This window comes from Cydia splendana, chromosome 5 (genome assembly GCF_910591565.1).
Source record: "Cydia splendana chromosome 5, ilCydSple1.2, whole genome shotgun sequence".
NCBI classification, from domain to species: Eukaryota; Metazoa; Arthropoda; class Insecta; order Lepidoptera; family Tortricidae; genus Cydia; species Cydia splendana.
Window position 1 is genome coordinate 21,966,342 of NC_085964.1, and position 13,765 is coordinate 21,980,106.

General features: G+C 38.3%; 1 protein-coding gene and 1 non-coding gene across 5 annotated transcripts in view; both read left to right on the forward strand.

The window, feature by feature from the left end:
• The window catches only part of LOC134790939 (adenylate kinase isoenzyme 5), a 53,672-nt gene that overhangs the window by 11,406 nt on the left and 28,501 nt on the right, over positions 1–13,765 (forward strand). The window contains exons 1-3 of one of the 4 annotated variants that reach the window (XM_063761954.1): positions 6,289–6,537; positions 6,674–6,772; positions 9,357–9,539. In XM_063761954.1, the coding sequence (XP_063618024.1) occupies positions 6,526–6,537; positions 6,674–6,772; positions 9,357–9,539 (294 nt within the window). In that variant the 5' untranslated portion in view covers positions 6,289–6,525. Of the gene's footprint in view, positions 1–6,082; positions 6,226–6,288; positions 6,538–6,673; positions 6,773–9,356; positions 9,540–13,765 lie in introns of those variants that run through there. The other 3 variants (XM_063761956.1, XM_063761957.1, XM_063761955.1) reach the window with 3 other exon arrangements.
• On the forward strand, positions 12,278–12,351 carry Trnai-aau (transfer RNA isoleucine (anticodon AAU)). Its single transcript has one exon. It is a non-coding gene; the product is annotated as a tRNA-Ile (tRNA).

Genomic DNA, 13,765 nt, shown 5'->3' on the forward strand with positions numbered 1-13,765 from the left:
GCTCACTGAGTGAAACACGCTCAGTGAGCAAAATGCGATTTTGCTCACTGAGTGAGACAAAATGACTCAGTGAGCAAAATCGCATTTTGCTCACTGTTTTTAAGAAGCAAAGTACCCTTGTTCGAGCTGCTGAGGTGAAAATATATATAAACTACTACATATTTATACAATACATACTATAAATATAACAATGATGGATATTATTCGAACTCTTGTTTTAGCAAATGCTTACGCAACAACCGCTTAAAAGAAAACTTACTTGGAGCTTGTCTAATATTTAGAGGGAGTGATAATTTTGTCCTCTAAACAACGTACAGTCACCTGCATTAATATGTTACTATTCGAAGGCTGCAAAAATATGTGACACGCTCTTATGGCTCTACAAATAAAGTCGTGTCAGATATTTTTGCGGCTTTCGTTGTGTAACATATTATTGCAGGTCCGGCGGACCTTGACCGATAAGATGTCAAATAATAATAATAGGCACCCTAGGTTAGGTTTTTTATAATGTGTTTATATATTTTTGTTATGTTTTGTAAGTGTTTTTATATTTTACTTTTATACTCACATTGTAAAACCCTAACCTAAGACCCTAATTGAATAAAGAGAATAATAATTTAGCCTATATACGTCTCACTGCTGGGCACAGGCCTCCTCTCAAGCACGAGAGGGTTTGGGCTATAGTCCCCACGCTAGCCCAATGCAGATTGGGGACTTCACATACACCTTTGAATTTCTTCGCAGATGTATGCAGGTTTCCTCACGATGTATTCCTTCACCGAAAAGCTAGTGGTAGATATCAAATGAAATTTCGTACATAAGTTCCGAAAAACTCATTGGTACGAGCCAGGATTTGAACCCGCGACCTCCGGATTAAAAGTCGGGCGTCATATCCACTCGGCCACCACCGCTTGACCGATAAGATGTTAAAATAAAATAAAAAAACAACGGGCTGCACTCCGGGAGTGCCGGCAGAAGTGAAAACTCAATGACATTTTAACAGTTTTTCGATCAGGTCACGTGTCCGTCTTACGTCTTACGAATCTTACGGTCACGTGACCTGTCGCGAGTTTAACATTTTTTCCCCATCACAAAAAGTGCACAGCGTGACAGCGCCGCTAAAGAAGTTTTCACTTCAAAAAACTCGAGTACGAGTAGTACATGACTTATCCATCTAAAATCTATCGGTATAAAGTAAATCAATACCGCTGCGTACTAATCGTCATTTCATTAATTTGTACAGACATGCGTGTGACCATGCTTTATGTGCTTTGTCGCACTTTCCTACCCCCTTATTCATAAAACTTAGCCTACCGGCGTATTATGGATAGCTCTATCCATCTTTATCCACGTGGACCACGTTTATAGAAAGTGACGGACACCGTTTTATCACGCTGTCACGTAGACAAGAACGACCATCATATCCGTACTGTAGGGCTAAGATGGTCAATTTTTAGGGTTCCGTACCCAAAGGGTAAATACGGGACCCTATTACTAAGACTCCGCTGTCCGTCCGTCTGTCACCAGGCTGTATCTCATGAACCGTGATAGCTAGGCAGTTGATATTTTCACAGATGATGTATTTCTGTTGCCGCTATAACAACAAATACTAAAAAGTACGGAACCCTCGGTAGGCGAGTCCGACTCGCACATGTCCGGTTTTTTATCATCTGTCATCATGCCTGTCACGTTCTAACAAGTATGTACCTAAGTGCGAAAGTGACGCATGACATGACAAGTGATAAAAATGCGACTATGATACCGCGACTGATTTAGTTAAATTATGTTTTATCCGTTTCTTACAAATGCATAAGTAAAAATGGCAGATAAAGACAAACGTTACATAGCTAATTGAATAACGAGAGAAAGAAATTACTCGCGTGTGAAAATTATCTTAAATACCTACGAGTGCTTAGGTCCTTATCGGAGCTAATCATCTATAAAGGTGTAAACGGCCTCCTAGGCTAGTCGGTAGAGGTCTTGAGTTCGATTAAATTAAGTTAAGGGCATTTATTTGTTTATAATCTTCATGAATATTATATATGTTAACTATGTACCTACCTAAGTATCTGTTATCTATTTATGTATGCTTATCGAGGCTGAAGATCGCGACCAGGAGGAACATCCTGGGTGAAGGGGTAGTTGCACACGATGAAGCGTGGTTTAGCCTTCTTAACACTAAGGGAGAACTGAGACACCAGCGCGCCGTTCTCCCACCTTCGTCACCGGGCACGGCAATCTCCTGCCAGCTATGCGGTCGCGGCTGCCGCTCTCGCATTGGACTTAAGGGGCCCACTGATTATAGTATAAACAACATTATTTGCGGTATTTGATACATTTTGACTGACGTATATAGCGATGTAACTAACGCAAATCGATTGTCACAGCAAGCGATTACGATTGGATGGCACGTAGACTGAGGTATCGTGACGTATAATTAATTTTTATTTGAGATTTAAATAAAGCTAGAATTATATGGTTTTCCCGCAAGCTAAATGCATTTAATACACCGACCGAGTAGGTCGCACCCATTGTCAAAATTGAAACTAACTGGGGATCTATTTTAAAGTTTATTTATGTTATTTCTGTGTCAAATTTGTTGTCTGTTAAGTGACGATAAATATATCTATATTTACAGTTAATTATCCACCTTTTCCTTATTTTTATTAAAAAAAAAATGAAAAATTCGTATCGATTTACTTAGACGACTACCGATTCATAACGATGGTGTCCGGCCAACCTTAAAATTAAAAAAAAAAGACGTACAACGTAAACGTTCGCAGTGCAGTTGTTTTCCTTTGTGATTTCGATGTGAAAGACATTTTACGTAGTATTGCTGTTGTGAGTGACAGACGTCAAATACCGCAAATAATGTTGTTTATACTATAACAGTCCGCCGGACGGTATCGGCCTGTCAGTTAGAACAAAATTTTGACAGTTCCGAACAACTGGCAGGCCGATACCGTCCGGCGGACTGTTTATCAGTGGGCCCCTTTAAGGGCATTTTCACTTAATTGAACACCTTTAACGGCCGGTTAGCAATCGTTACAAAACTGACGGACAATGTCAAATCCCATACATTTTGTCAGGAATGTAACGGTTAGACGTTACTGAAACACGACTTAAGTCGCGCTTTAAAGTACAAGTTAAATGAAAATGCCCTTAATTGTCATTTGCGGAAGTGCCGCACTCTTATGGACGCTGTTTAAACCATCATCTTATTGATATTACAGGCCAATGATGATGATCGTAACTTAGTACTATATTGCAAGCTATTTATTTTATTATCCAACCAAACAAAGTTAATTACCAATTGTAACACTCTCCCACCTCTCTATCAAAATAACCCTAATTACCCTACTTAGCTAAACCTAGACTTGCCTAAAATACTAAAAATAATATTATCCAAACTATATTTGTAGTAATTTTGAATCACCTTTCGGACCAAAATAAACTACGATCTTGCATCTGCCTCGATCTAGCTTGGGTAAATCACTCATTGATATATATTTTCAATAATAAGGTTTTATGATAATATGACCCCGTATTTTTAAGTTCAAGAGTGAAAATCACAGATAATCTGCAGAAAACAGAATGTAATCGTCATACAAACTGCTAAGGGACAGGCAAAACAATATTTATTTTATAAGCAAATTGATTCTACAATACTACATTACATATATTGTGGTTATTAAGTTTAGTTTTTCTCACAATATATTTTCTTAGTATCATATTTAATATGAATATGCCTTTCAGCCCAATGACAGATTGAAATGCGGCACGATTTCACAAAAAATATGTACTTTAAAAAAAGATTATGAACGAAAAGCACAATAAGTTCTGACGTTTACTACAATGTGGCACGAAAGGTTAGAAATATGTCCAGTTTTATTGCTCAATTAATTTCCAGACCACGCTTGTTTATTGCACACTCTGTATCACCATGTAATCTGATTCCTGATTACGCATACGAGGTGGGTCTGAATAACCCGTCATACTTAAACTACTTGATTGATTTATTACTTCATTTGTTACATGAATATGAATATCATTAGTTATTTTTAACAAAACCCTGATGTCAATGTTGGATCAGGGTTGAAAAAAGTATCTAACTTCCCCCAAGTAAAATGTTAAATTAATAATTTACCAGGAAAAACATTTTCCCTGCATTCACGATAAAAAGAACTGCGTAAAAAGAGTTTATAAGTAAAAAAAATGAAAATACCTAATATATAATCTTTGCTACCCGTCCCCAAATTCGCCTTATCATTGTTTTATGGAAAATATACCTACTTAAAATTATCACAATTTCAAAATATTGAATATCTACACCGATGAATTCTATGTTACAATCTACATTATAATCAAGTATGATTGAATGCTAGCTAAGACGAAGTTATGTAAGTACTAAGGTGAATTTAGGGTTAATTTGCCAACCATTATTTTCAATTAACTGAAACATTGATAAAAGATAAAAAGATAGTTTATTTATTCAAAAGTAGGCATATTACAATGCGCTTATGAACGTCAAATAAAGCTACACCGGCTCCAACCCTACACCTCTGCCTCGAGAAGATTTAAGCCCCCCCTCAATTGGAGGAGGGTATCCCGATAACGGGGTTTGTTTATGTTTATAATTATGCGTCCAATAATATATTATTATAATTACACTAAACATGTCCCACTGCAAAGTTTAGTCTATAATATATTACCACAAATGTTTGCCTAACTTCAATAGTTAATTTACTTGGTACAAAGTTTAATTTAGACCACTAAAATAATAACGTAGTTTCGGACTGTCCCACTAGTTTGAAAACAGTTGGTCACCCTATGGCGCGGGAATGGACACGTGGAATCAAATTCTCAATATTCAAGGCTATTAAAACACTAATTGTTGGAGTTTATATCAATTTCCTGAAATAATAGACTTACAATAACAGAGTCTATGCAATATACGATTTCAAGCTAATAATTTACATTATAACTACTAATTATAAAATTAAAAACAGGGTACGTAGGGACAACCAGAAATTAAAACGTAAAAATACCACTTTTGACAACAAATTGTATAGATATTTGTTTAATTTGTCGGTCAAGGAACATTATAGCTTATTATTATATCGGCCATTAACCAGTCACAAGGCACATAATATACTATTTATAGGGCGAGATACAAGACTTATATCGATCGGGATATGGACCGTGATTACCTTTTGTATCCCGGTCGATATAAGTTTTTTGTACTCGTCGACTGTGATTCTTGAATTAAGATTTCGTATACCAAACTGCAATTGGGTATTTTTATTTATGGGCTCCCAACTCAACTATAATATTCATTTCGATACGGTTTAGTCAACTATAATGAAATTGACCAATCACAGCTCGCCGCGATCAAGAGGACGAAACAAAACCATAGCTCAAATTAATTATTTATTTTAGTATGTATAGTAGAAACAATTGCTTCATAAGTCAGAAACGCGCATGTGACACCCTTAATATAGCAACATCCATAGACTACGAAAACCACTTAGCGTTGCTTGTTAGTCTCCATAGGCTACGGTGGCCAAAATCGAGAAAACAACTCTCTAAAAATTGAATTTAGCGCGGAGCAAGTACCAGGGCCTCATGACTCTCATGAGTTACGAGAAGGTGTCGTTGACCAACGCGCCGGGTCGCGGCGGCCGGGGCGCGTACCAGTATGAAGGTATCGCGGCTGCTCGCGTATCTTAGCTGTATACTTTTGGTTTGGTTTGTTTGTATGATTCTACTAGTTTAAAGTATTATTTTTGTTGACTCGTAGAAAAAGTATTGTATACAATAGTGATATAATCAAGCTTTTCAATCTCGTACCTCACTTACTAACCGTGAATCATTCAAAACTGGGCGAGATACTGTCCCGCCAATCATGTGCTAGGCCGGCTTAACAGATATTTGCCATTCTCAAAATTATCCCGCTCTCGAAGTTACCTCAATGCACCTTAGATTATTTTTCTAATCTGCCTAAATGTTATCGTTTTAGCGGAACCATATTTATAAAACTAGGATCGACACTATCGGTTTTAACCTTTAACCTTTTTTGCAGACATGCAAGACTTCGGCACACTATCCAGCAAGACGGTCACTGAAGTCCTGATGCTGGAAATGAAGATGGCACCTACTGCTAAGACTTACCTGGTCTCTGGATACCCAAGATCTATGAGGGACGTCGCAGAGTACTCAGATAAGGTAAGATAAGAAAGTACACTATCCAGCAAGATGGTCACCGAGGTCCTGATGCTGGTACCCACAGCCAAGACATATCTGGTCTCCGGATACCCAAGATCTATGAGGGACGTCGCTGAGTACTCAGGCAAGGTAAGATAAGAAAGTTTACTATCAAGCAAGACGGTCACCGAGGTACTGATGCTGGAAATGAAGATGACGCCCACAGCGAAGACTTATCTGGTCTCAGGATACCCAAGATCTATGAGGGACGTCGCAGAGTACTCAGATAAGGTAAGATAAGAAAGTACACTATCCAGCAAGATGGTCACCGAGGTCCTGATGTTGGCACCCACAGGCCACAGCCAAGATCTATCTGGTCTCAGGCTACCCGAGATCTTTGAGGGACGTCGCTCAGTACTCAGGCAAGGTAAGATAAGAAAGTACACTATGCAGCAAGACGGTCACTGAGGTCCTGATGCTTGAAATGAAGATGGCACCTACTGCCAAGACATATCTGGTCTCCGGATACCCAAGATCTATGAGGGACGTCACAGAGTACTCAGATAAGGTAAGAAATGAAATTAAATATCTTTATTTTCGGGCTAATAGATAATAGATAAACCTACCTTAGAACTGGCGTAGGAATATTAGGCTCTCGGCGCGATTCGGGAAATGAATTAGAGATTAACTAGATACGATATAGTAAAGATATGTGACGTACCACGGGTAAAGGTACCTTATGGCGGTTGGCGCTTACGCTATTATTAACGCCGCTCCAATATTATTGCGGCGCTATGTGACGTAAGCGCCAGCCGCCATAAGGTACCTTTTGCCGTGGAACGTCACATATCTTTACTATTTCATATCTAGTGAATCTCTAATTCATTTCCCGAATCGAGCCGTCAGTGGCGGATTTACCCTAAGGTCAAGTAGGCCCGGGCCTAGGGCGGCAAGATATTAGGGGCGGCAAATTGTGACAAAAAATTCGTTGATGATAGCAAGAAATAACTCAAAATGTAGTCAATATGATGGGAGAAAAGGGCGGCTACAGGTCCTGGGGCCTAGGGCGGCAAAGACTGCAAATCAGCCACTGATTAGGCTTAAACTTATAATGTGTTGTGTACTTCGTAAAAAATGGGTTAGTATACAGAGGGTACACTAGACCTTATTGGGATATTAGTCCGGTCTCCTCACGATGTATTTCTTCACCGAAAAGTGACTGATTAATATCAAATGATATTTCGTACATAAGTTCCGAAAAACTTACGTACGAGCCAGGGTTGGAACCCGCGACCTCCGGATTGAAAGTCAGAGAAAGAGCGTTGTAAATATATAGGGAAGAATCCTAATTGAAACTGTACACCTGTTACATTCCGATTTCCCCGCCGGCACACGTCGATGTATCAGACTTATATATTGTGGTTTAATTCGTTGTGACCTTAACACGTTCGATTTTTGTGCCGATGGGCCGAGCACGCATGTCCGAATATTAATGCCTTCCCGTTATTCTAGTGTTTTGTACAGTCGCCATTACGATGTATCTGAGTGGCCGAGGTGCTCAAAAATATCTGAATACGGTCTCTAACGCCTTGACAATAGAGGCGTGTGCAGATATCTGTGGCCACGTGGGTCGCTCCGATAGATGCGATGGCGACTGTACTTAAGTTCATTATTGGGTATTTACGTACATTATCTGTTCGAATTTGATTGTGAAGCTGAAGACCAAGCTAATTTTTAAGAGACTGAGTGCCATAATATCATATGTCGTTAAATTCCAATGAAAATATGACGTTTATAGGGACACTTATGGCCTATTTAGACGATGCGAGAACTCGCATGCGAGTTTCATTGCATTGCGGGTTTTGGTCGGTCGATTGAATTGGACGTAACCAACAGTCCGCAATCTAAAATCGCATTCGAGTTCGCGCGCCGTCTTAATCAGCCCTTAGTCACTAACTAAACAGCGCAGAGTTAGCTCAGTCGGAATCTAGCTATCTATATAGTCCGAGGGCCGACTGCATGGAACCCTACCTGATATAAACAGAAAATACCTACTCTGTAGGGGTAGCAGACTTTTAGTAGCTTCAACTGCTCTTGGTCGGCAAATTTAGCGCAAATGGCGATCAAGTGGTCCAAAAATTTATCAAAAATCCTCATCTAAATTAAAAAAAAAATTGTGGTCGGACTGCCAAAACCGCCAGGCTAAGGTGAGGCCGACCAAGACCATACGTCAACAGGTTTAATTTGATTTAGTTTTCTATAAATACATGAATCATAATAAAATTATGGTTATTGCACCAACAGCACCAATTTTGCAACATCATACCATGAATCACAGGTAATGCCTAGCGTATGTTTGAGTGACTCGCTGTTTCGATACCTGTTGTCCATTATTCGCAATATGTGGAGAAAAGAAGTTTCGAGGAATCATAGATTAATATCGGCTATGATTCCTCGAAATTTGTGGAATCTATTAACTCGTGAATGCGTATTCTAGTCGGATCTTGTTTTGTTTAGGTATGTGTGTAAATATGACTCAGAAATATTGAAATGCTTTTGTTTATAAGTAGGTGTAAAATTCTGATTTTAACTAACAATATCTGGGAGACCGAGCTTTGCTCGGCAAACATATAAAAACTCAAATGCGCATTTTCCCAGAGATAAGAATTAGCTAGATCGATTTATCGCCCCCGAAAACCCCCATATAGCAAATTTCATCGAAATCGTTAGAACCGTTTTCGAGATCCCCGAAATATATATATAAATAAACAAGAATTGCTCGTTTAAAGGTATAAGAATATAAATTCCTAAGAATTTACCAAGTAATATTGTATATTGTGAGATAAATATCATATCATATTAACACATTCAACACCAAGAACCCGACTGTCGGGTACACTGTTCGTAGCGACTACGCGCTACATACGACGAAACCGTGGCTACGCGCTACGAGCGTAACCCGTAGCACTTAGTGGTATTGAATGTGTTAAGGGCTCATTTAGAAGATGCGAGAACTCGCATGCGAGTTTCATTACCTTGCGGGTTTTGATCGGTCGGTTGAATTGGACGTAACCAACAGTCCGCAATGTAACTAAAATCGCATGTGAGTTCGCGCGGTGTCTAAATCAGCTCTAAGCGTATTTTTATTTCAGATCCAGACCATAAGCGGCGTGGTGCTAGTCAGTTGGCGCCAGCGGGTGCTGGAGCGCCAGATCGAGTATGGCGCCCGCCTGGGGCACGTGGTGCTCAGTTTGGCGCGGATGGAGCTTAACAACTTCTACAGAAACGTCATGCCCGTGGCCGAGTACTTTGATCAGAGCGGGATGCTGATAGCGGTGAGTGAGACAAAACACTTTACACACAGCTCTATTGCTCACATGTCTATAGTGTGGCGTATAATAAATTAGACATGGCGTACGTTAGACAGTGGGTCCTGTACCCGTAGTCCCGTACCATGAGTCACTATACGGCCTGTGTATTTAAAACACCACTGCCTGCGCTACGTCGTAGGCCTCTACGCCTCGTAGCAATGTCTACGCGATGCGCTACGCGGTGATGTCACGCACATTCAGAGGATCTACCGCGAACCACGTTCGACGTGTTGCCTCTCTGTCGCACTTGTAAATTCGTACCGTACGTAAGTGTGACAAGGAGGCAACAGTTAGGCCCTCTATTTACTAGGAAATTAATACGCGTGGGCGGTCAACGCACGATTGTCGATAACTTTGTTGATTAGGGATATTACAAACAATTATAATGTAAGGAGTAGCTTGGTTGAATGATCTACCGGTATTTGTTTTTGTAAAATTTTGATCAACACATTCACCGCTGAGCTACGGTCGTAGCGCTACGTCGTAGCCGATAACATGGATTTCCCGGTATGTAGCGGAAATGCTTCGTAGAGGCAAATCGTTTAACTTATACCATCAACCGGCCGGAGTAAATACTTATTTTACTACTTTTCCTAATCATAAATGCGAAACTAATTCAGTCTGCTTGTCTGTCTGCTGTATATCAGTGGCCATCAGATACAACGGAGCGGTCAAGGTGCTCAAAAATATCTGAACATGCACTGTAACATCTTTATAATATAAGCTTTGTTTAGATATAAATTTCAAAATTTAGATATTTTCAATGAAAAGTTATACAGGGTGAAATCGGGGTCGTGTAGCAAGAAAGAAAAATAAGACTTTCCACTTAATTAGGAATACAATACTGTAGATTAGAGGGCATTAATTTGTATCTTTTCGCACATACAAAAAATGAATACAAAATAATTTCTTATTTAGAGTCATGGTCACCCTGTACAGACTTGACAAGACAAACATCTAGTAAAGAAAGTAGTGGTAACTGAAAGTAGTGGTAGAAGTAGTGATAATTAATTGATAACGCTTATCTTCGGTTTTACATTCAAAGCAATTAAAAAGTTTAAAAATAATTTATAGACTTTATTAAAATAATATTACAATTACTGGGACGGAGACTCCACAAACTTTTAACAAATACGTCCACAACTTAAACATACTTCAGGAGCTGCTCAAAGTGTGATCCGATTTGCTGTCGACACAATTCGGCTCGTCGCCTTAGGTTATCTTTTAATCTGCCGAGAGCAAAGTGATTCATTTTCACACTTTCAAATGCTCCAATAACTCGCTGACGAAGCTATCGAACTATCGAAGGATAGTGTTGGACTCTTGTTCGTATACCAATCTTTTGATTTCGCCCCAGAGAAAAAAAATCCAAGGGCGTCAGGTCGGGACTACGAGGAGGCCATGCCACGGGTCCGCCGCGGCCAATCCATGCAACGTCCCGGGAACTGTTCATCGAGGTAATTGCGTACTCGATGTTCAAAACGAGCCGGAGCACCATCGTGTTGATAGTGTAAGTTATGCAAGTAATGTTCCGGCACTTCTCGCAGTAAATAAATCCCGAGCAATGATAGCACGACGTGCTTGGTAATAAAACATTACCATGTCAAACCGCTCAACATTTGAAAACGGATATGCCGCGGGCATTTTTATGCTTAATTATCTTTAGAATTGCCAGAATTAATGAACTCAATGTACAATCCTTGAATGATTTTATTTATTTTAAAGTTTTGACTTTGTCATAACAGTGACGGTTGACATTTCTTACTCATCTAATCAGTTGTTTAATAAATAGGTTTTAACATTAATTGTAAGGTAACCATAATTTGTGTTTTTAACTGGGATACTTAAATTGCTGATTAATGAATGAATAGCTGCAATTAGTTAAACATTAACTTTATACCTAACATCGCATTAATTTACCGAGTTAAGTACAATAGGTTTGAATCACGACCCAGATTTCGCCCTGTATAGTTTCAAACGACTGACCTTCAAGTGTATTAATATGCTTTAATTAGATAGTTTATAACTCTAAGTGCACTTTTTGTTTGTTATTAAAATTTATCCGTTTTCGTTAGGATGCACGAGTATTTTTGTAACTTCTATTTCATTCCAAATTCGAAATTCCATTGAGTATTTTAGTAACTTTAATTTCATTTCAACTTTGAAATTCCATTTAGTTTTAGTACTACTTATATAAGTTGTATGGTTTATATATTCTTATTAAGGAAACTGTAGGTCTATAAGTCTAATAACCGTTTACTGTAATAATTTATTACTATAAGAGACTGTTTGTTTCTAAATAAAGAAATAAAGAAATAAATAAATATATGTGAAAGAATTAACACTGATTAGCAGATGCTAGTTATTTTTAATAAAGCATTATAATATAAGTAGGTCACAGTCAAGTGTAAAAATATGTGTGCGCTGATCATACTCAAAAATATGTGCAATAGCTCTTATGTCAGCGAATTAAGAACTATGGGACATATTTTAGAGTAAGTTGTATGCACCCTATTTATACACTTGACTGTACGTAATAACAATATGATATCAAACCCGTAAACTCACCTCTATTAAAAATTCAACCTTAATATCATAACAATAAGTGTGCTCGGCAATGCGATTATTATCTTCACAACATCAATAGATATCGGTCTCGGCGCCAAGATAAAGTGAAGATGTATTTCGCGCGCTCATCCATCGGCCCATTAGCTCAGTTGGTTAGAGCGTCGTGCTAATAACGCGAAGGTCGCGGGTTCGATCCCCTCATGGGCCACAATTCTTTTTGTGTTTTTTTTATGAAAAATAAAATAAGGTACAATATTTTTACTTTATAGGTATTCTAATTTATAGGTGTTTAATGTTTTCGTACAATTGATTTACTATCTAATCATTATTTCAAATTTCTTAACCTCGTAAGGCCGGTAAATATATACTCCGTTACAATATAATTAGAACCTTTCATAATAAACCAATATCTTTTGCCGAGCTTAGACCGAGCTTTGCTCGGAAAACATATGAAAACTCAAAAATGAGTGTTTTCCCAGAGATAAAACCCAGATAGATCGATTTATGGCCCCCGAAAGCCCCTTACCTATATAGGATTATATAGCAAATTTCATCGACATCGTTAGAGCCGTTTCCGAGATGCCCGAAAAGAATTGCTCGTTTAAAGGATAAATAGATTAGATAAAGTAGCATTCTTTTGTTTCATTGGTTTCCCAAGCAGACGAAATAAATCTCAATGTAATGCAACAAGATTCAAATTAAAAATAGGAAATTTTTGTATGGTGGACCTTACAAAGTTATCATACGACTGAGCCGCGTACTTCAAAGTTAATAGAGCGCAATTAAATTTTCACAATATTTGCCATTTGTCAAAACGGTCAAACAATTGATGCCTTCCATCGCCACCAGGCAGGCGCTGCAGTTATGCACATGCAATTACAATAGCTAAAATGTACGCCTGAACGCTCTGAACGTGGACCTAATGTACCTTTACCTATCCAATCTATCTAGTTTATATGTATATACAGGGTGGAAAGGCACGACGATCCTTTCCGGAAATGGGAGATAGTTTAGCCTAAGCTCTATATTTTCTCCATAGAAACTATGTTAATATGGGCAACCGTTTCTAAATTATGACCTTTTAAACATCCACGCAAAAAACTACTTTGTTCTAACCCTAACAGGTGACAGGGTCAATGAACTTACTTGTAAACAATCAGTATTCGACAGGAAATTATGCTAATTTGTTGCCATCTAACCATTTTTAGGTCTGCTTACAGCACGGTAAGAATCATTGCAGGATTTTCGCTTTCTTAGTGGTTCCATTTGTTCAATACTTGAATGAAATAGTTATGTTATTCCTTAATATGAATAATACTAACCACAACATTGTTTACAACGACAGTTCAAATGGTGACATTGACAACCACTCAAAAGTACGCAATCGTCTTATAAATATCTCTGGTTTCCTTGACTGATAAAAAGGTTTTAGTTTCTTAACACGTTTCACAAAATTATTTTCGAATAATTGGAAACTATCTAAAATAATTAAAAATAACAAGTAGGTTGTGTTAGTTGCACCAAATGAACTTGCAAAAATGAAATACTAAGAATAAATCAAGAATAAATACTTCTTCAATACCAAACTAACAAACCTTCTTGCGTGGTAGGAAATAGACAAG